Source organism: Colobus angolensis, unplaced genomic scaffold (genome assembly GCF_000951035.1).
Source record: "Colobus angolensis palliatus isolate OR3802 unplaced genomic scaffold, Cang.pa_1.0 Scaffold48, whole genome shotgun sequence".
Classification (NCBI taxonomy): Eukaryota; Metazoa; Chordata; class Mammalia; order Primates; family Cercopithecidae; genus Colobus; species Colobus angolensis.
The window spans coordinates 11,013,707-11,037,665 of record NW_012118265.1 but is presented as its reverse complement, the minus strand read 5'-3'; the positions used below and the strand labels follow the sequence as shown (position 1 = coordinate 11,037,665).

At 39.8% G+C, this 23,959-nt stretch overlaps 1 protein-coding gene across 3 annotated transcripts in view; it reads left to right on the top strand.

The window, feature by feature from the left end:
- VEPH1 (ventricular zone expressed PH domain-containing 1) overlaps positions 1 to 23,959 on the top strand; it is a 236,175-nt gene that overhangs the window by 122,345 nt on the left and 89,871 nt on the right. For all 3 annotated transcript variants that reach the window (XM_011959026.1, XM_011959028.1, XM_011959027.1), the window contains 3 exons: positions 371 to 591; positions 17,069 to 17,278; positions 17,848 to 18,245. In XM_011959026.1, the coding sequence (XP_011814416.1) occupies positions 371 to 591; positions 17,069 to 17,278; positions 17,848 to 18,245 (829 nt within the window). The remainder of the gene's footprint in view (positions 1 to 370; positions 592 to 17,068; positions 17,279 to 17,847; positions 18,246 to 23,959) is intronic.

Below are 23,959 nucleotides of genomic sequence, written 5' to 3'. Positions count from 1 at the left end.
TTTTTTTTTTTTTTTTTTTTTTTTCTGAGACTGAGTCTCCCTCTGTCTCCCAGGCTGGAGTACAGCGGCACTATCTTGGCTCACTGCACCCTATGCCTCCTGGGTTCAAGCAATTCTCATGCCTCAGCCTCCTGAGTAGCTGGGATTATAGGCATGTGCCACCACGCCCAGCTAATTTTTTTGTATTTTTAGCTGAGACGGGGTTTTGCCATGTTGACCAGGCTGGTTGCAAACTCCTGTTCTTGATCAGGAGTTCCAAGCCATCCACCCACCTCAGCCTTCCAAAGTGCTGGGATTACAGGTGTGAGCTACTGTGCCTGGATGATTTTCTTTTAAAAGATAAACCTATTTTCTTCATTGTTTTTGGCAGGAGAGAGCCAGGAGCTGCCTGACATACCTGGTGAGCCAACTGGCCAACATGGAGCATTCGTTTCACCATATTCTCCTGCTGGAGATTAAAGGCATCACCGACACCTTCTCCTCAATCTTGGGCCCTCAGAGCAGAGACATCTTCCGCATGAGCAACAGCTTCACCGCCATTGCTAAACTCCTTACCCGACAACTGGAAAATGCGAGGGCTGGAAGTGGCAGGTGAGCAAGAGCTTCTGTGTACGTCAGGGAGCTGCTGTGCACCTGTGGAGGTAGAATGCAGACAGCTAAGCCTTTCTAACTGCCAAAGGAAGCTAAAACCTGTATCTCAACAGAGAATAATATCTGTATAAATTATGGCACTTGCCAGAATCTTTCTTCTAAATATGTGAAAACAAGAATGTAACAAAACAATAAAAAGGTTCACAAAATATGGTAAAGGAATAAGAACGTAGTACAAGGAATATTTTATAGCACCCATTTATTTACTCAACAAGCATTTAACAATTTAAGTTGTCATACTGAATAATTTAACATAGCTTACTGCGTACCAGGAAGCTAGACACATATAGAGAGATAATAACATGTTCCTTGTATTCAAGAAGCTCACTGACTAGTATAAGATAAATATTTAAGTGCATAATGGGAGAATGGCAGAATGGCGGAAAGCTTATGCTTATCAAGATGGGTTCAAGAGGCATGGAAAATACAGAGAAGGAGTATCTACTTCTGTATCAAAGGGAGAAGGGTGGAAATCTGATATTAGAAGAGGTTCCCCTGAAGAGGTGATATTTTGAACCAAGTAGCGAAAGATGACCAGATTTCACCAGGCTGTCTTTCTGGCAGCATTTGAAAAAGCACTTTCTGGAAACAGAAGTCATTTTGTATGACTAGGGTTATGTTACAAGGAAAATAACATTAGGAGTGCTAATGAAGTGGTAGGCAGGGACCAGAGGATGACAGGCTCAACAGAGTGGACTAAGGAGTTCAACTTTACCCTCTAAGCAGTAAGGAGTGATTGTGGAGCTTCGTAAATGGCAGGGTACAATCAGTCCAGATTTCAGGAAGCTCATCCTGGCCCCAGTGCAGAGGATGTCTCAGGAAGAGGCAGATGAGCCAGATCAAATGAGGGAAGAGCAGAAAAGTGTGCACAGGTGTTGGCCATGAGGAAATTATTGACGATTGACGCGAGGAAGCTGCCATTGGTGTGGCTAGCAGAAAACAGGGTGATGGGGGTTGCAGAGAGAGAGGACACAATGCACAAACTGGCCTTTTAAAGAAGCTTGTCTTTGGAAAAAATATGCAAGGCCATGCAAGATTGAGGGAGGGGTTTTATTTGTTTTGCTATGTTTTGAATAGAGAGAAACTTAAAAAGCTTTATGACCTTTAGAAGTTACAAAAGCCCTTTAAGTATGTAATCTCATTTGATCTTCATGACCATTCTACAAGGCAAGAAGGACAGATGTCACTTACTCCTACTTTATAGAAGAAGAAACAGAGGCTCAGATACTGGTTCAATATATTTCCAATGTTATACAATGACTAAGTGACAGAGGATGGACTCGACCCCATCTCCATAATTCAGATCACAGGCAATGGAAGGTGCACAGTTATGGAGGAGGGTGGGGCCCATTTGCGACTAATGTCAAATTCTGTGGGGGTTTTTTGGAATAACAAATGATGCATGCCATTTCCAGTGTGAAACAAGAATTCCATGAGAGGTCATCTTGATAGAGTAGTGAGCGTTTAGTCATTTGGGTCCACTTTATGTTCATCGTGGTGTAGAGCCTGGAGGTCCTAAGAGACATAAGGTACTATCCTTACCATCAAGAGTCACAGTCAGAGGATGTGATGTGCATGGAGAAAAAGGAATGCACTCTCCAGCAGCCAGGGAGTCAAATATTTCACAGAGAAGGTAAAATTTAAGTTCATTTCCAATTTATTATCTTCCATGTGCCAAGCATTTCTCTAAACACTAGGTCAAGTTGCACAGAATGAATGAAAATTCCTCAGATAGGGTAGAAAGGACACCACAAACAAAAAAAAAATAGCACATGCCAAGATTCAAGGGCTTAATAGTATGTGCTCAGACTAAGGAAAGATAATTTGTTCAGTAGGGCAAGAAAGTAAGTTGAAAAGTTAGGTCAGAGGCAGATTATCAGAGGCCTTACATGCTGTGTTAAAAGCAAGGGTTTGTTCTGTAAGCAACATGTAAACTTGGAAAGATTTTACTCCAGAGAATGATCACAGCTCTTAGCACAGGAATTAGCAGATAGTAAGCACTCAAATATTTTCACCAAATGAATAGGTAAATCAGGTGTAACTAACATCATAAAGCATTGAATTAATTTGACTGGAGCACCCAGCTGGCAAGAGACAAACTGAGAGGTCTAGACAAAATGATGAGAACCTAAGAAGTCAGGGCAGATCATTATAGTAGAGAACACAAAATTACGAGGAACTGATCACCTATTGGAGGTGGAGTAAGAAGAGGGTAGTGGATGAACACCCAGAGATATGTAGCTTGAGTGATTGCATAGAAATGGAGATGATGCTGATAACCAAGAAAGGAGGTCGCAGGAGGGAAGCCAACCTGGGACGGCCTCTTAGCCCCTACACAGAGAACATAATCTGACCAATAGTGTCATCAAAGTCAGTAACGATTCACAGAGGTAGAGTCATTGTAAATGTCCTTTTCTTTCAACACAATGGGTTTGATCGAGCATATAAAAATGTGTTGTCACCTCGTTTGATATACAGATGTCTATTAGAAGAGTTTCTTAACCTTGGTATTGTTGATATTTGGGCTAGATAACTCTCAGTTGTAAGGCTGCCATATGCATTATAGAATATTCACCAGCAGTGCTGGTCGCTATCCACTAGATGATAGAAGAAGCACCCCCTTTCAATTGTGACAACCAAAAATGTCTCCAGGTTTTGCTAAATGTCCCTGAGGAAACAAAACCTCCCCCACTTGAGAATCACTACTATATACATATACCATTCAAAAATAGCATTTTCATAGACCCATAAGTTAACTGGCAATAACCTAAACACGTGGCAGCATCCAGGAGAGTCAAGACCAGCATCATTAAAAAGATTTGCCATTTATATGCACCCACAAAGTCACTGTTGGCCAATTTTAATGATGTGGTTTTAGAAATTTGGTTTACAGTCTCTGCAGCTGGTGTCTGAGGGAGTCATTCTGTGTTGTGTGCACAGCTGAACTGTGTGTGTCTTCTCCAAGCCATGGCTGAGATATGCCATGAGTGAAAGTTTGAGCCCATGTCCTGGCCAGTGCTCTCCTATTCTCTATTGTCCCTATGGACACAAGGTTTCAAGAGACCAGTTGACATTTCTGAGATTATATATGTGAAAATCTTTACATAAAGAGAAAAAAATGTTATATAAGGGTGTTACTTAGGCATCTTAATAGGAAAATCCATTTTTAATAAGTAGGCCTGTATTAGTCCATTTTCATACTGTTGTAAAGAACTGGCTGAGACTGGGTAATTTATAAAGTCAAGAGTTTAGCATGGCTGGGAAACCTTAGGAAACTTACAATCATGGAAGAAGGCAAAGGGGAAACAAGACACCATCCTCACAAGGCAGCAAGAGGTGCCAAGCAAAGCGGGAAGAGCCCCTTATAAAACCATCAGCTCTCATGAGAACTCACTCACTATCACGAGAACAGCATGGGGGAAACTGCCCCCATGATTCAATTACCTCCACCTGGTCTCTCCCTTGACACATGGGGATTATGGGGATTACAATTCCAGATGAGATTTGGGTGGGGACACAAAGCCTAACCATGTCAAGGCCCAACTCAATTAGCAATGAACAATTTCCTCAAGAAAAGAATTTAGGAGATATGTAGATAGGAAGGAAAAATAAGGTCCTACTTGAAAATATGAGTCTGCATATATGAGAATGCATTTAAAATATTTTTAACTATTTTTCTGAGGTTAGAGGGCAGGAGAGTAGGAAACAAAGAGCAAAATGAAATGTAAAGAGATGAAAAGGTCACCACTCACCTCATACCACTACTGCCATCATCCCCCACCTCAACCTCTCTCAACTGAAAATACTTCTCTCAGTTCAACCCTCACTGTCAATCTTCTTCTAATTGACTGTAATTATTCAGTGGGAATCTCTAAACCCTCGCGTGGACAGCCAGTCTTTTGTCTGAATGGCTCATCCTCTCTGGGATGGTTGCTAAGGCTTCTCTCCCAACATCTTTTCCTTGAATACCCTTCATTGTGACCATTTAACTTCAGTCATTTTAATCTCTGCCCTCACAGCAGAAAGGGCTACACTTCTGTCGAAAGCATGCAGCAAAATCTGATCCTTACAATTAAAGGGGAAATGAATAAGTGAAGAGAGCTTGAAAGAAAATTAAAGATGATAAAATTCAAAACAGATGTCATCTAATTTACAAAGCTGACACATAGCCCAGCAGGCCAGATTTTAGACTTCAGGCCAAAACTACAAGATTATCAAAAGAAAAACAATTAGCATCCTAGAGAGAATGAAAAACTGAAGCAGACAGGAGCCTTTCTTGTGCCAAATGACTGAATAAATTGAGTGAGTTTTGTTAGAAGCACCAGGTGAGCCCACTTGCACTTTTCCTGCTCCTGTTTTAGAAAGAATGTTTATATGTAAATAATAAACCAACAGAGGCTAAATAACAGGACAGCCAAGCAGAGCATTTATATTTTTTAAATTAATTCTGCAGAAGCAAAAGTGTACAAGAGCTATTATGCATTGAAAAGGAGAAGGTGTCAGGTTGGAGAAGAGATCTACACCTTTCAATATCGTGCAAGTCCTAGCTACTCCTAAACATCAAGCTGTTTGTCTGCCAGGGCCCAGTTGAAGCTGAGGAGGGAGAGGGTGAGCTCTGGGCACCTCTGTAACTGACTGAGCCGAGTAGTGGAGTGATCATTGCCTAGAAGATGCCTTTGCCAAATGAATGTGGCACCAGGGAGGCTGCTATAATCAGGCACCATCAGAATGGGGGCAATTTGTCACAGGTGGTCTTAGTAGGTGGTTACGCTCAGGCCCCAGTTGGGGATGGAAACTTTGAGGGATGGAAATTGTGGAAAGAAAGCAGCAGTGGGAGATAAATTTGAGGAATGAAAAAAGATACAGAGAGAGGATGATGATGGCAAAAAGCAGGAGAGACCTGAGGAAAAAAGGAGAAAGGGTCCTGACACAGGCCTGGGGCAGAGGAGGGTGAAGGAAGGTTACAGTTCTCTCACATCCAGCCTGCAAACTTCAGTCAAAGCCATGAAAGTCATGGGGGGAAAAAGAAGTTTTTTTTTGTAAGAAAAGTTTAAGACAAAGTGTGTGATTAAAGCTTCTCCAATAGTTTGGCTTAATTACATGAATGTTGCATTTTTTTGTTGTTGTTGTTTTGGTGGTGATGGTAGTAGTGATTATGAGATTTTATGTTTGCTCTTCGCTTTAAGAATCAGGCCTGAAAACAGAAAGGGATAATGAAAGCTAAATTATAGTCAAAACTGACTGAATAGGTGTAAATCTGACTTTGGTATAAGTGAAAAGAGATGACACAAAGGAGGGAAGGAAATAAAACAATAGCACATGCGGGAGAATGAAGGAAAAATACAGTAAGTCGACTATGTTCACAGAAAAATGATTCCAGGAAATCTGTCTTCCTTGGAGTGGCTCCAGAATTCCATTTATCCCACATTCCATGCAATGAACATCAAAGAAATGGAGCACAGCAAAGAGACACATTTGATGTATTGTGTGGCCCTAATGTATACTCAAGTAACACAGCCTGTAAAGAACCCTTTCAACTACGAGGCCCTTTGCAACCTGTCATTCCAGAGTTCGCATCTTGACATCCTGGGAGTCACATCAGAACCTAACTCTGCTGAAATAACAATAATGCACATGCTTAGACATCATTTCCCCAAGACATTGTCCGAGACCTTGAAAGTAATGGCTCTTCACTGAGTCCACAACACAAATTGCAGACGACAGGGGGCCAAGTTCTTCTCTGCAACTCTGCAAAAAATTCTGCATATGTAGGCCTGATCAAGCTTTAAACCAGCTCTTACCACATGGTAGATCCTGTGCTAGGGGCTTTCACCTCTGATATATTGTTTAATCCTCACAACAAAAAAGTCTTTTCATATGCATCAGGATAATAGAAACTTCATATTACAGCATAATAGGGTAAACCTTTCAGACAAACAAGAACAAAGTAAAATTCTTGCTGAGTCCATGGTAATTCCTAGAGGGCCAATAATACAAATGCCCAGACATCAGTTCATTAAGTTTCTTTTATTTCTTCTTTTAATCTGATCCAATGAATCTCATATTTCAGTGTGGATGAGAGTTACAGTGTTCATAGTATTTCGTGGATAATTCAAAAGAATTTTAAAGGAATGTCAAGGGTAACTTTTGCCTATTTTTCCCCAAACTGGTACCCCACTAACTTTTACCATCACCTTCTAGAAGGCCCTCTTTGTGCCTCTCTTCCCATTGAAGGCTGGCATTCAGAACCAAGACTCCAGTTTGGTACTACTTCTCCATGAGGCCTTTTCCACCCACCATCACACATAGTGACCTGTACTTTCCTCTGAGCTCCCACAGCTCATACAACCTCTCTACTTCCCAGTACATGCCATCCTGCCCTGGAGTATTAGGTGTCCTTCTGTGTCCCTGTACTCTTCCACAAACTTGAAGAGCTAATATCCACACCCTAAGCTCTATGGAAGGAAAAATAAGATCTTATAAGTGTTTTACAAGAGCTTCCACATTTTTAGGTAAGACATGTTTGTACAAAGAGAAACTGATTCTTTGAAAGCAGCTGTTGGTTCAGGGAAGGTACACGAGTCAGTTCAGAACCACAATTAAAAACGTGACATTCTGGTCAGCGTTGCCCCTGCTTAGGAAAAGCTGACTGTAATTTTGCACCACCAAGGTAAATTTTAAGAATGAAACAAGAGTTTTGATAAGAAAAGGGTAAATCTTTTCAATCTAGAGAGGTCTACGGTGGTCACTTGTATAAAAAGAAAACCATAACAGCCATTTGTGGCAATAACAATAGCTGTGGCTGTTGTTACTTCTCTGTGCATGGAAAAGGAAGGAAAGGCTTCAGTTTTGGGCCCCTCTTCTTACTGAAGAGGTTAAGTCTGACATGTGGTACCATTTATGTTCCATCTGTTGTTCATTTACTCCACCAGTTGTCCTCCCTTAATGCAGCATTTAGGGTGACGTGAAGGTCTTTAAAGGTATTTCAGGAATTCGTCTATCAGCAAGACATGTAGCTAGGAGACACTGTTATCAGCTTTGGAGACAATGAAGCAGGCCCAGGGAGTGTGAGACCTCAGGCAGGCTGGCTCTGCCATGGAAGGACACAGTAGGGTAGAGACTCGGGCAGCCCCAGTACAGAGTGCGGGCAATGTAATATCAGCTTCATGGGGAAGCAGGTCCATTTTCGGTAACATAGCAATGTTCAAAACACAAGGCACACAAGAAAAGAAAACTTTTCATCAGGCATCCATGCCCTGGCTTCCCATTTCAAGCAAGACAGAGAACACCAAAGTTCTAGCCTAGGGAAAGAGGAAAACGGGTGTTTGTGGGAGAAGAGGTAAGAGGACCTTGACCCTCTACAACCCACGTGAGAGGAGTGACAGGGTGCCAGCTGGTGCTCAGACGCTTCTTCCTGGACCCTGATGACCTAGCTATTTGCTATTTTGGTTCCACAAATGCTCCCTGTTCCTTTTTAGTATCTGTCATAATTGAACTTTAAAGTTGCCATTTGCATGACATTTTCTGAGTTTTGAACACCTTTTTAGTTTGTGTTAAAAGAGGGTGCCAAAATTCATTTTTCCAATCGATACGAAGGGTTGTTCCAGTGACTATATATCAATTCTATTCTGGTGTCTGCTTCCCACAGAATGTTATTCAGAGATATCCGTGCAGAGTTACCGTGCTAGATCACGAATGCCCTAATATGTATTACTTATTCCTGGGGTAGATTCAGATGTAACCTGAACCGCACCTATTTAGAGGAAGTGTGGAGAGTAGAGTGTTAAGTGTGAGCTCTGGAGGCAAACAGTTGGATTTAAAGTTGGTGTAACTAAGTGACCTTCAGTATGCCTCAGTTTCCTCATCTGTAAATGGAGTTACTAATAGGGCCAGCCTCACTTGATTGTGTGAGAAGCAATTCATGTACCAGATTTAGAACAGTGAAGACTATACATAGGAAGCCCTCTGTAAATGTTAATGAGTAGCATTAGCACATTTTTACAGGTGTGCATTATAATAGGTGATGGCATATCCACTAGACCAGTGTCCATCTGCAAACTGTTTCTTATCAGACTACGATGAAGCGATTGCAGATATTAAAAATAAGAAAATAAGAAGTTGGAACTTTTATAGCATTTAACATTGCTGTAATATCCAAATACCTGATCAGTAGACATTGTATGTCTTGTTTTATTCATTGCATTTGTCTAGTAATTTATTTTTGCTATTTTTACAAAAATACTGATCTGTGAAATGAAAATTTAAAATAAATAATTCTTTACTACAGTGAGTTACTGTATTAAATGTTGGATGCAGCTGGACCCAGACTCTCTTTAATACCTAATATTTTGTTCCCTAAACTTTCTTCTGGGTCAGAAAGGAAAGAGATTTAATAAATGAAAGGTGATGAACACACACCATTGTGACCATGGTTGAGATACAGCAACTCTACGATGGGTTACAGCTGAGGAAAAATGGTTCTTAATATTATTCATATTCATCATAAAGCAAAAGGTAGGCTTTTCATTAGTTGGCAACCTGAAGATTGTTAGCTAAACTTTGCTGTAGGTAAGGGCTGAATTCTAGGTAGACTAGGAATTGAATCACAGAATTTTATGTAGGAGTTCTAGCCCCAGCTCAGTTATTGATGTGTTTTTGATTAATTATTTCCCTCCATTTCTGGGTAACTATGCTTCTATCAATTAAAATTGGGTTACAGTATCATATTTGAGATGAAGACTACGAGAAGATGTATCAAATAGGAAAATTTTAACCATTTGTACTGCTCTTCCGGTGTCAAATGCCAGAAGTGACAATGTCTTAGCTATTTAATCCTCATGGCCAGACCCTGTTGCTTGCTCCTGCGCCCAGACGATAAAGTCAGCCTAGACAAAGAAGAGCACATTGCCTTGCAGGTCTCCCTCTTGATTCACAGTGCTTTGATGATATTCCTACTCTACATTTTTTACAGTCCTTTATAATTTACAAAGTGATTTTGTAGCTCGTGTTATATCTGGGTGGCAGTTCATTAGGATGGGGCAGCCTTCTTCTGTTAAGGCTACTGCTCACCCGATATGCCCAGTCGTCTCAGGAATCTAAAGATTTGGGGTCCATCTGAACCAGTATCTGTCAGCAGCAAAACCCGAAAAGGTACCTTTACCTCGGATTGTATCCCCAAAAGGATAAAAGGCAAAGCCCACCAACTCCAAATAATCCACAGATTAAGTCTTACCTTACTACAGAATTAGTGAAACCCTCAGCAGCCTTGCTTGAGGAAAAAGGCCTCTGCCCTGGTCCGCTTCAGATTCTCTTATTTCTTGTCTGGGCCATTGCTTCTCAAAATTCGAATGTGTCACTGGATACCTGGGGACCGTATTAAAGTGCACATTCTGATTTGGTAGATCTAGGATCAGAGCCTGAGATTCTACATTTCTGACAGCTCCAAGGTGATGCTGATGCCGCTGGTCCAGGGATCTCACTTTGAGTAGCAAAAGCAGGGGCTTTGCACTTTTTGCTGATCCCTTTTCTGTGTCTCATTCTGTCCCGTGTTGGTTAAATAACTGAAAAGTGAGCAAATGACTGCCATCTGAACTAGAAGTGTCACTTCCTTGTAGCATGGCTTTCATATTTTCATTCTAATTTCAGGAAATTCTCTTTGTCTGCAGTTGCTCAGAATTCATATTTGAAGTACAGGGAATTTTTTAAATTGGCTATTTCTATATCCCAGTTCTTATATGCTCATGGAGTAGGAGAGTCCCTCTCTTTTAGTACACACTGTTTAAGATACTGCAGTAAGAGGAGAGATTTTATAGTCCTCCCTGGCTTTGAGCAGGAAAAGCATATCTTCCAGGATTGGTACCACTTGCGCAAGCCTCCTTTTTTCAGTGTCAAATGTCCACATTAAGCAGCAGCCACTCAGGGTTTTACCATGCCTTGAATTTTTCATGCCCATTCTATATGAGCAACACTGTTAAATCCATTATCTTACATAATGCTTTCAGCAGTCTGATGATGTAATATCAATCCCATCTTTATATAGCAAAAATAAAACTTAGAGTCCTTAAGAGTTTTATAGCATCACTAATAAACATGAAATTGGAGTCATGAACCTAAGCTTTTCCCCACAAGATCATGTTCAGTCAATTTCAATCCACAACTGTCTCCTTTTGAAAACTCTTAAAATTTTGTGTGAATGAAGTAAACCGTGGAGTTATTTCATTTTAGCAGAGTTCTACCATTGGCATGATCACATTCTGATCCCCACATAACTAGGTACCTGCCCATCTCTGCTTTTGCCCACTGAGCAGGTCAGAGGCAGAATAAATACCAAGAACTGAGTCTTATTGTTGGTCCTTTCCCTTAACATTCCAGCTTAGGTGTTCCAGCAGCATTATTTATTGCAGTCCCAAAACAGATGCTAGCGCTGTGAAGCTGGGGGATCTTCTCTATGGTGATTCATGACCCAAGAGATCACTGAAGAGTAAGGAACATAGCAGTCTAAGAATTTAGGACTCCAATGTGGATTTAGTCCATTGCGTTCTCCTACTTCTCCTTTAACAAGCTTAACTCTGCAGGAGTACATATCCTGGACATGGAATTGTAAGCCAAGATCATCAAACATTAACTAATATTATTTTTCTTTGATTTGAGGAGCCAGGAAGAGAGGCTGCCAATCTTTCCACCCCTGCCAGCTTTATAGTCTCATCTCCCGGCTTAGTGAGAGCAGCCAGCAGCCCAAGGGCCAATTTGTTTCCAAGGGGAGTCCCCGTTCACACAAGAGGGAGGTAATTAGGCCTCCCCCTGGGAATCCCTAGAGGTACTTTTAAAAACTTTACTTTGGCAACAGAGACCAGAAACTGTTCAGACTGGAAATTATCTGAGCCTCTTGTAACGTGGCGTGTTGAGTTAAGGCCAAGTTAATATTTAGGGGATTATAGAACTCTGGCAAAGATTTCTGTAAAATTACCTCTGGGGTCAAAAGTGACAAATGGAAAAGAAATAACAACCCCCTGCATGAGCCCAACCCACTGGCCCCCGCTCCCACCACTCTACAAGTAAACACATACAGGACCCATGGTTCTGCCAGCACTTTCACATTTGTGATGTGTTTCCTTGCTCTAGAAGGGAAGCAGAAGTTTATCTCAGGAAAAGATCTTTGTTTTTGAACTTTTTGTTCAAAAACTTTGTTTCGATCAAAATACTTCTCTTCTATCTTTTTATATTAAATTTTAAAAGCAACAGGAAAAGAAGTAAAGGAGAAGGAATGTTTATGATAAACCCAAACCCTCTATCTACCATTTCCTGACCTTCCAATTTATTGGAATTGAAGTTTGTCCTACCTCCCTGCCAGCAAAGTTCTGTGGCATGCCCAAGTGGATTGATGGCCAGAAACGGAAAGTTCCCTTTGATCCATCTGGAGACCTTGGCTGCCTCAATGACTTCATTACCACCCCAGTCCACTGACTTCTGTGCTCTACAAATCTGAATCAGAAGAGAAAGCATTCTGTGCAGAAGAGAAAGTCTTTGTGGTGAGAATTCTCATCAGCCTTAGATCTAGAAAGGATTTCTTTATCCCAGACATTCTATTGTTGCTTCTTCATTCTTCGTATTTGTTCCCTTGCAGATTACTCTTTTTGCCTCTACTCTTGCTCCCTGCTTCTCTCCATATTTCATGTTTACCAAATAGCACTGTGCCACCCCCAAATCCTGAAGGGCCAGGAGGAGTGGCCAGTCTCTCATGGGTATCTGGTAGACCTCAGGAGGTTTTTGTTTGTTGTTGTTGTTGCTATTTGTTTGTTTTTTTGTGTGTGTTTTGTAGTGGTTGTCGTTGTTTGGAGGTGGGTGGCAGGCTGACTTCAGACAACAATGTGGTCTCAGTTCACTTATTCTACAGAAATTTCAGGTCCTTTGTGTGCCAAACACTGCGCCAGACCAGATGTGTTGTACAGGTTGCTGCCCACAGGGCAGCGGGGGATTTAGCCCAGAGTTGCCTTGCCAAATCTAACAAATAAAAATACAGGATATCCAGTTGAATTTCAGTAAAAGAACAAATAATTCCTTAGTAGTTTTTAGTATAATAACTGTAGTAAAGTATAATATATCTTTAGTACATTTCACTAGGGACATACCTACACTTAAAAATACTTATTGTTGGCCGGACGCAGTGGCTCATGCCTGTAATCCCAGCACTTTGGGAGGCTGAGGCGGGTGGATCACGAGGTCAGGAGATTGAGACCTTCCTGGCTAACACGGTGAAACCCTGTCTCTACGAAAAATACAAAAATAAAATTAGCCAGACGTGGTGACGGACACCTGTAGTCCCAGCTACTCAGGAGGCTGAGGCAGGAGAACTAGGGAGGCGGAGCTTGCAGTGAGCCGAGATCGCGCCACTGCACACTCCAGCCTGGGCGACAGAGCGTGACTCGATCTCAAAAAAAAAAAAAAAAACATATTGTTCATCTGAAATTCAGATTTGACTGCGTGTCCTGTTTTTTCACTGAGAACCCTACCCTTGAGACACCCAACCTGCCCTCTTGGGGTCAGTGAGTGTCATGCCCAGCATCTCATCAGGGTAATGCTATAAAGCAACTTGAATGTGAAAGAAGGCTGCTTCCAACTACTAAAGCTCTGATGCACCCAGGCTGCGGGGCTTACTAACCAACATCTGGTCGCTGGAGACACAGGCAGGGAAAGGGGCCTAAGTGGCCATCCCCTCCTACGGCCTGACAGTAATAAAATCTAACGTGTGATGACTGCTTGTTATGTGCTAGGAACACTGCTTCCTGTTGGTTCTGTCATTTAATCATTCTACCAACCCCGTGAGTTAAGTATGGTTATTATCCCCATTTTATAGATGGTGAAATTGACATATTGAGTACAACAAATAAAAGAAGGAGCTCCATAAATATGAAACTTTTTTAAGAATAAAAAACTGATCCAATAAAATTATCTTAGGATATTTTCTATAATCTATGAAATTTGAAGTTTTTTTGAAGAAAATGTGATTATTGTAGCTGATATAACCCAGAGCTTTAGACAGAAAGAAAAAAATTATAAATTAATGAGAAATTTTCCTCTAATAATTCATATGTTTTGTGGTTTAAAAATGTGTACAGTCAGGTACAGTGGCACACACCTGTAGCCCCCACTACTCAGGAGGCTGAGATAGGAGAACTGCTAGGGCCCAGATGTTTGAGGCCAGCCTGGGCAACATAGTAATACCCCCATCTTTAAAAACTTAAAAATTAAAACATTAAAACATTTGTATAATGCTCAATATCTAATACTTACATTTTGGATTACAAGTTATGCTTTACAAATTTTTAAGTTTTAATGACCCCAGCTATAGCAATATTTGAAATAAAGTTATCTTTTAATTTTGAACTGTGACTAGGTTCTATGAAACCGGAGAAATATTTTAGTTTTTAGTTTCATGACTATACATGAACTAATGTGGATAGAAAATAAATACTCCACAAAATCTCTTGTGTGGAGTGAGTCCATTAGATTTTTTTAAATTAACCTTGGCAATCATCATGGTTTGTAAAATATCATCTAGAGATAGCATTATCTTGGTTTCATTTGTAATGGGAGTAAACATTTAGGATCTTCCGGCTAAAAGATGTAAAAGCCTCCCATCTATTTGACTGTAGCCAATATCATATATATGTCAGAAAGAAAAACATTTTCAAGCTTAGCCTCTATTCCCACATACTGATTCTTGCAATCTACCAATGTATATATCATTTATGCACGGTATGGGTAGATAAAAATTATGTAAAGTCATAGAAAACATAAAATTATGTAAGAAAAAATGGTTTTAAATTGTATCAGCAACCTCTTATTAAAAAACAATAAACAATTGCTTGGTTACCTAAAAGATGCTGGTTCCCGCTTTGAACCATCAGCAGCTGTCCCTGGGGTGGACCTACAGGTGAATTCTGACCACTGAGGGCCCATAATCATGAACCCTCCCTCAACGCCAGGACTGTTCTCCTCTCTGGGCCAGCCAGAACAACTTCACCATCCAACCCTACCAACGCACCTTCACCAGTGTCCACCGCAGATATAGGTGCCAGAATGGGTAGATTGTAACTGAAAAAGTTTGTTACCAGCCCTTCTGCATTGCTTTTTCCTAAAAAGCAGTTTTTGGTTTTGTTGTTGTTATTGTTGCTGTTGTGCTTGTTTGTTTGTTTGTTGTTGTTGTTGTATTTGAGACAGAGTTTCACTCTTGTCACCCAGGCTGGAGTGCAATGGTGCGATCTCTGCTCACTACAACCTCCGCCCCCAGGTTCAATTGATTCTCTTCCCTCAGCCTCCCAAGTAGCTGGGATTACAGGTGCCTGCCACCACACCCAGCTAATTTTTGTATTTTTAGTAGAGACAGGGTTTCACCATGTTGAGCAGGCTGGTCTCGAACTCCTGACCTCAAGTGATCCATCCACCTCAGCCTCCCAAAGTGTTGGGATTACAGGCGTGAGCCACCATGCCCGGCAGTGCTTTCTTTCTTTTTTTTTTCTAAATATGTTTTTCCTCTCACTCTCATACAGGTATTATGCCAGGTTCACTTTGGCCCTTAGGGAAAAATGTTTGAAAAAGCTAAGATTTTTGTGTAAGTCTGGGCCCTTTCCTCAATGTCTTGGAAAAATACTAAAGATGGCCAAGTAAATACACACAGACAAATCAACAAAATCATTACCATCTTGGTGAATATATTTCTAGGGATTATTATGTACTGTAATAAAAAATAAATATTTTGCCTCCATGCCGAGTTCATGGCACACAGCTCCTAAACCTGCAGAATCTCAGATTGATGGGTGTCTTTTATATGCTAATGAGATGACTGGTGGCAGGGACCCTTAGATTTCTTGAAGATTGGGGCTGGTCACAGGAAAGACCAAGGTATGATTACACTGTTGGAACTTTCAGCCCCATTCTCTATCTTACCCTATAACTCACCCACCCCCAGTCTCTGGGGAGGGGAGAGGGACTGAAGATCGAGTTAACCACCAATGGTAATCATTTAATCAATCATGCCTGAATAATGAAACCATCCTAATAACCCCTAAAATTCCAAGAACTTCCAGATTGGTGAACACATTGAGGTGCTGGGAGTACAGCATCCCTAGAAAGGGCACAGAAGCTCTGAGCCCCTTCTCCCATACCTTGCTCGGTGCATCTCTTCTACTGGGGTGTTTCTGAGTTGTATCCTTTCTAATAAATCCAATAATAATAAGTTAAAGTGTTTTCCTGAGTCCTATGAGTCATTCCAGTGAATTATTGAACCATGGGGGTGGGGCAGTGCCGGAACCTTTGTAGCCAAGCTGAACAGAAGTGTGAGTAAGCTGGGGACCCCATACTTCTCACTGGCATCTGAACTGCGGCAGTCTGTGGAGTCTGGGCCTTGTGCCAGGTCGTCAGTGTTAGGATTGAATTGAACTGTAGGACACCCAGTTGGTGTCTAGAGGGTTGGAGAATTAGTTGGTATGAGAAAAAACCCCACACATTGGGTGTCAAAAGTGTGGTAAGTGAATAATTCCTTTTATCCTTGTTTTTTTAAGAAAAGAATTAATACTAACACCGTGTGTTATAAAAATGGATAGTGGTTGTTGAATAAAAATTAAAATAGCTGTAGGCCAGCTCAATACTAGAAGATAAATAAGGGAAGATAAATGCATGCTACTTTCATATAATTACTCAGCACCTCAGTGAACATCAGAAAGCTATTTCTGCAGTTTATTTGTAGGTGCTTATCCTAGCTAATGCACTGTTAGCCCTCAGAGGAAATCCAAAATTATACCACACATGGCCCCTGCTTTAAAGGAAGTAATTTTAATGATCCACAAAGTGGTTTATAAACCCTGCTATAAAAGATACTTGGGTCTATATTAATATCATTTCATAGAAAACCTCTTTCTTCCAACATCTTAAAATTCAGAAAGATATTTCTTGCTATACTGATTTTTTAAAAATTAACAAAACCATGAGTTTATGCAGTCCATGTGAAATGTTCCTATTCTGTAATTTCAGTAGAAACATATCAGCACATGTAAATTTTTTAGAAAATATCTGGAACACATTTCATGTGAAAGCCATACACTGGAAGAATTTCTAGAAAAGAATATGGTATATGAGCATAAAAACTGCTTTTTATTTTTTGAACCCTTAAAAAAGCATTTTTAATACAATGTTCACATAAACACCGCTGTTTCTAAACTTCTGGCAGAACAATCTATAGAAGGAATTTCAAAGACCTATGCCTGTAGTAAATATTCAGTAAATACTTGTTAAATGACCAATGAAAAAAATTATTAGGCAAAGTTTTCGCTTCTGAGTGAGAGGCAGTTAAATAGAGAATAACACTGTTCTGAAGAGTATATATGACCAGCATCTAATGCAATGATTTCTATTCCTTTAGGAGAAAAATCAGCACTGACATTGAATTCCCTGAGAAACTGGAAGAAACCAAGCTCATAGTAGCTGAAAATGAAGACCATGAAAAACTCCAAGTTAAAATCCAGGCTTTTGAAGACAAGATAAATGCAGAGAGCAATACCCCTGGCTCTATCAGAAGATATAGTCTGGGCCAAGTTTCTAAAGAAGGAAGAAAAAACATTAGATTTAACAGGTATAACTCTTGTTTGGTTTGTTTTTTAAATTATACACTTAATGTTAGCTATTAGCTTTGTTATCACTCTGTTACGGGGTGTTTTTTATATATCTTCTACCTATAGCCACCTGAAGTGCTGTCCTTACTTGAATGAAATGTTATCCACAATGCTCTCATTATCCAAAGAAGTTCACTATTTTAAATGGGTACTATGAATGGAAAAAAACGTATTGCTTAATTTTTAAAGCAATTCTTAAATATAAGTATGCCATATGGAAAATACTGTCTCTTGATTCTAATGAAAAATCAAAAGCAAAGGTAGACAACAATGAAAAATATGCAAGTCTATCATTTTGCAGCCAGTTTTGCCATGAAATTGATTTTTAAACCTTTGTGTTTGGAGGTGACTTAGATTTTCAAAGGTTTGGTTTATTACATCATTTGTTGGTGATGTACATTTATCAGGCCCGTTAATAGTTTCACACTCCAGAGGAAGTAACTTTTTGTCCCAATATTATTATTCTTTCTTTTCCTTGGCAGTGAATGGTAACACAGCTTCTCTAACTTTCCCTTTGTTTGAACTCTAGGTCAAAAAGTTTGGCTTTGCACACCGTGCTCACAAAGGGTGTGGGTTCAGATGATGGTGAAGATGAAAACAGGGGAGATATACCAGCCAGCATGTCTCTTTCAGAAATAGACCCACTTAGCCAAGGAAATGACAAGCTGCCCTTTAAGACAGACACTGACAGATCACAGCTGGGAGAGTCTTCAGTTTCATACCCAAGTATTATACATAAAGACTCAGAGAATTTGCCAGAAACTGTTAAAGAAAACTTCCAGGAAGAAACTCCAGAGACAACTGCAAGTCCTATAGAATACCAAGATAAGCTCTACTTGCACTTAAAACAAAACCTCAGCAAAGTGAAAGCATATGCCATGGAAATTGGAAAGAAGATTCCAGTCCCTGATCAGTGTACCATTGAAGGTAAGTGTTGTGTACTTCCCAAACCTGAGAAACTTCAGGAGTCACTGTAAATAAACAAACAAAAAGCTCAAATCATGTAAATTAGCATACTCTTTTCTGGATCTTTTGCAAAATAGAACTTTTTTTTAAAACACCTTACATTATGTTAGTTTCCCCACCCCACCCCACCCCACCCCCCGCCAAAAAAGGTTCATCATCTCCTTGATTCCCATTTGAATCTATTTGGGTGCACATAAGTCCACTGACTCTGATTTTTGCAAATCTCAAGATATATTATTTCTGGTTCCCTGTCCTCAGAATTCAGGAAAATCCTGGAAAGAGGTCTGTGACCCTGTAGCAAGCTCTGTGGTAGGGGTTCTGCCAGAGACATTTCCCAACCACATAATCATGCAAGAAACATTGAATCATGCAAGCACAACATTGAATATCAGCTTCCATTCAGCTACTGTGTTCCAGGCACTGTGTTAAAAGTACTCACGATTCAGCTATTAATCAAACAGATGCAATTCCTGACCTCTTAGAGTTTAGAGTGTAGATGGTGACACGCAACTTAGGATGAGACCATGTCCCCAAAAACCCATTATAAGTTGAAAATGCACCTAGTTTACCGAACATTACAGCTTAGCCTAGCTTACGTTAAAACATGCTCAGAACACTTATACTAGCCTACATTAGGCAAAATTATCTAACACAAAGTGTATTTTATAATAAACTGTTGAATATCTCATGTAATTTATTGAATGCTGTACTGAAAGTGAAAAACAGGATGGTCACATAGGCACTCGAAGTATAGTTTCTACTGAATGAGTATCACTTTCACACCATTGTAAAGTCGAAAAATGGTAAGTTCAACCATCTTATGTCAGGACCATCCGTACACAAAGAAAAGGGCACAACCATAGTCAGGAGGTGACTTAAGAGAGGGAAGCCAGTGAGAGGTTGAGCTAGTCAGAAAACAAAGGGCAAAGTAAAATTTTTAAGTAGGATGTCAGGGGCCAGGACTTCCCTCTGGCACACAAATTAGGGTGGCACCAATAAAACTCAGTAAAGGCCGGGCATGGTGGCTCACGCCTGTAATCCAAGCACTTTGGGAAGCTGAGGCAGGTGGATCGCCTGAGGTCAGGAGTTCAAGACCAGCCTGGCCAACATGGTGAAACCCCATCTCTACTAAAAATACAACAATTAGCAGGCCATGGTGGCTGACGCCTATAAACCTAGCTACTCAGGAGGCTGAGGCAGGAGAATGGCTTGAGCCCGAGAGGTGGAGGTTTCAGTGAGCCGATATCATGCCACTGCATTCCAGCCTGGGTGACTGAGTGGGACTCTGTCCCAAAAATAAAATAAAATTAAATAAATAAATAAATAAAAGTAAAATTTTAAGCTATGACAAAATCAGTAACAGTGTCTTACTGAGCCATAGTGGAACCTAAGGCAAAAGGAATAATTAGTAATATCAATGCTATCCCTAATTACAATTTTGATATTTTGTTCACCGTACATTATTTGCATTAATTTTAATTCTAAAACATATTACGTATCTTGATTACTATATATTTCCAGCACACCTTTTCATTTTGTGCCCTAGTTCTTCCTGGCCCTGGGAAAGGAAATGTGTTTGAGACACAGGTCCTAAAATGCCACAGTGCTAGGGCAGACTCACTTTTCTGGTAGTGGGTTGAACAAGTTTGGATAGCTTTAAGGCAGTGTCAGGCTCATAATCTTTACAACAACAATACTTAGGCAGCAACCATGTTCTTCTCTTGAGATATATGTGATGGTTCTAGCACTCTGGCAGGATCTGCCATCTTATAGGCTACAGCCCTCTTAGAAAAAGCCAGACAACTCAGCCTCCAGAAAGAAACATAGCTGAAGAATAGCAAATCCAATTCATATTCACTTGCCCACTGGCTATCAGGTTTAGGTACTAGAAGAGCCCTTTTTCCCATATTCTACTTTCTAGCTCTTTTCCCACTTCAAATCAGAGGAAAGAGTGTGTTCTCATGTTAACAAAGGGAAAGGGGGATTCAAGTGTTTGCTGATAACATTATAATATTATTTTGCATGTCTGCATATAATCTGACACTTTCAAAAGTGTTTGCACTAATTTTATTAGCCTTCCTAAAACTCTTTTAAAGCCATTTTAATGGTGACAATAAAATATTGCTTATATTCAAATGGAAGTATTAGATAAGTATACCAGGGCTTGGAAATAGCTAAAATCAATAAAGTTCCATCAAAATAAATACTACATAATTGCCTACTTTGCTAATAATTTATGTATCTATTGCACAAGTTGGAGAATTTAATATAAGAGAGGTTAAGTGAATTCCCCAGTTTGACAGCGGGAGTCAATTGCAAAGATAAAAGTAAAATAGTGGAATTTTTCAAAGTTGATCTAAAGCATTAAAGGTTTACTATGCAATGAGTTTTAGTCTTGTGCAAATGTGTGAGAAAATCCTGCAGATTTACTTCAAATATCTGCTTGTCAAAAACAAATGATATTTCTTATTGCCTTGAGTTACTTTGGGAGTTAAAATTACAGATGGTCCTTGATTTATGGTGGTTTGACTTAGGATTTTTTGACTATACAATGGTGCAAAAGCCATATACATTCAGTAGAAACCATACTTTGAATTTTGATTCAAAATTCTTCATAACAACTAACTTTATTATATAGGCTTTGTGTTAGATTGTTTTGCCCAACTGTAGGCTAATGTATGTATTCTGAGCACATTTGGGGTAGGCCAGGCTAAGCTATGATGTTCGGTAGGTTAAGTGTATTAAATGCATTTTCAACATAAGATTTTTAACTTACAATGGGGTTATGGGGACATAACCCCATCATAAGTCAAAAAGCATCTGTAGTTTGACAATTAACTAGTTAACTTTGCTTTCTTTTTTCAAAAATATTGAATAAATTCATCATCTTTACTTAAAAAAAAATAATGCTTCCTTTTGATACTGATGTTTCCTACCAGGGATGATCTAGATGACCTAGAACTGAGTATGTATTTTTTTAGCTGACATTTTGGAATTCATTCATACTCTTGTAATTTCCTGGGCAATTCCTTGCACAGAGATATGTGTGAAGGATCGAAAATTTATATGATTCACTGGTAATACATCCGCTGAGAAAGAGTTCAGGCTGATTGTAGGGGACACATTGTTATTATTTCAGAAGTAGTGTAAATTATTCAGTGACACACCAGCAGTCATCTAGCTGACACAATTTTGCTTGTTATCATAAGATTGCTCAACAATATTACCTTTCTTTCCTTGAAAACTTATTCAAAAAGATTTAGGCTTAATTGTGTTATGTTTAATGTGTTGCTGGTATAAACGCAACATATTTGATCTTTCTTGATGAATTATGCATACTAGTCAAGAAGCAAAGAGAAGAAGCATAAAAACCACTTCTGAAACATTTAAAGTTAAAAGAACATATAGCCAGCAGGAAATAACAACAATGTGTTAAGAAAAACTTTGGACTGCTGTTACAAAATACATACGCTAGGAACACGACAAAACGACCTTTGAAAGAAATTCTTTTGATGTTAGGTTGGTCCATATGAAAAAACTGATATTAGACTGTTTTGACGTACAAAAACATCAATTTCATATGGTTCCGCATAATACTTCAGTATGAACTATGTTAAATGAATAGAAACCTCACTGGTCACTGTATAGCAGAATTAGGTATGAGTTGAGTCAGGGTCACAAATAGCATTCATAACTCCAGTCAGTCATCTGTTATTGCATTATATTGATCACACTGGGGACAGGCAACAGAGTATAAACAGATCCGTGAGAATCTATCATTGTGTCTGGAAAAAATGTCAAACCCCAAGTCTTATTAAGGTTGGGTCAGCAGTGTCGTTTTGGGTATGAAACAGCCTGTTATTCCTAGGTCAGTAATTCACTTCTGAGCCCTGTAGGTCTCTAGTATTTGTGCAGGTTTACCAGCCACTTAAAGTTATATATTCATCAACAGAGCAATGGTCTAATATCACTGCCTGATTGTATTTATTTACAAGACTGGGAGAACTGAATTCATCTGCCAAAGGGCATTTTAAAAATCTGAATCATTGGTATTCATTCATGTGAACAAAGCTGATTAGAGGTCAAAAAAACACACATATGATATTGTAAAAAAATCCTGGGAAATTTGGCCCATAACTGAAGTTCTATAAAGAATGACATAAAAGCTTACAAGAACCCATCAATGTTACTTTGAAGTATTTCCTGATTGAGTGAAAATACATCCCATCTGTAGAGTGTATCAGCAAGGCTGACTTACAGAAAGCTAATTTTTAAGCTAGTAATGTAGTCCTTTCTTTACCCACACAAGTTGATTTTTCTCTCTCTGTCTTTTTTTTCTTCTTTCTTTTTTTGAGACAAAGTCTCGCTCTGTCACCAGGCTGGAGTGCTGTGGCACAATCTCGGCTCACTGCAACCTCCGACTCCTTGGTTCAAGCGATTCTCCTGCCTCAGCCTCCCGAGTAGCTGGGACTACAGGCACATGCCACTATGCCCAGCTAATTTTTGCATTTTTAGTAGAGAGGAAGTTTCACCATGTTGACCGGTATGGTCTCGATCTCCTGACCTCGTGATCCACCCATCTCAGCCTCCCAAAGAGATAAGTTGATTTTTCTTAAAATGAGATTAATTATTAATATCAATTAGTGGGCATTGTTTTCATGGTGAATGACAAATAAAGCTTCCTTACTGAAAATCTGCATGTAGTCAGGTCCACCTCGGTGTTAGGTGTGACTGTGGGGTGCTCACATCCTCCTGGCCCCCTTGGTCCCATCTGGGGGATGTTGATTATGCCCATCCACTTAATGCTCCTGGGGAAGGTTTCTTTTTTAATGGATTAGTTTAATCACGGGATTAGGATAATTCTTCCATGAATTGAAGTTGTAAAATTTGGAGCCAGAGAAGAATGCTAAATCTTTTTCACACAATTTGAGAAAGAAAAACAGCAAAGAGGAAAATGTTACCAAATTCCCTGGAACTTCATTTCATTGAGGTGGTCTCTTGGGCCCCTGTTAGAAGGGCACTTATTAGGGAATACTTTTCTAGCGAACTTTTCTTGGTGCTTTGGGACTTTTCTTGGATTACCTTACTTACCTGCTCCCACCTCTCCAAAGAGTGAATTTTAGTTGACAAAGGCAGATGTGACAGCAACTGATTTCTATCTTTACTTCCTCCTGCCACACATATCCCAATCCCAGTCATCTGCAACAGCCTGTGAAACACATCCAAATAACAAGAAGAAATGAAGATTTACAAATCCTTTCGAAAAGGCTCTCTGCAAACTACTCTAATGAGTTAACATCAGATCACTGCCCTTGCACATCCTCAGCCAAGAGTAGGTGCCAGAGTCAGGCGTGTAACCACAAATCACCGAGAAGGATGTTACCTACTTGCATCCATGACTTAACATGTTGCAAACTTCCAAAAGGAGACATAAGATAACTTTATTTCTCATTAATTATATTTTTAAAAGCTCTTCTTTAAAATAAAAAAAGTTTGGTTTCCTTTGCACATTTAAATAAATAATTAAAGAAAAATGTTCTGGCTGGATGCGGTGGCTCACGCCTATTACGTAATCCCAATACTTTGGGAGGCCAAGGCAGGTGGATCACCTGAGGCCAGGAGTTCGAGACCAGCCTGGCCAACATGGCAAAACCCCGTCTCTACTAAAAATACAA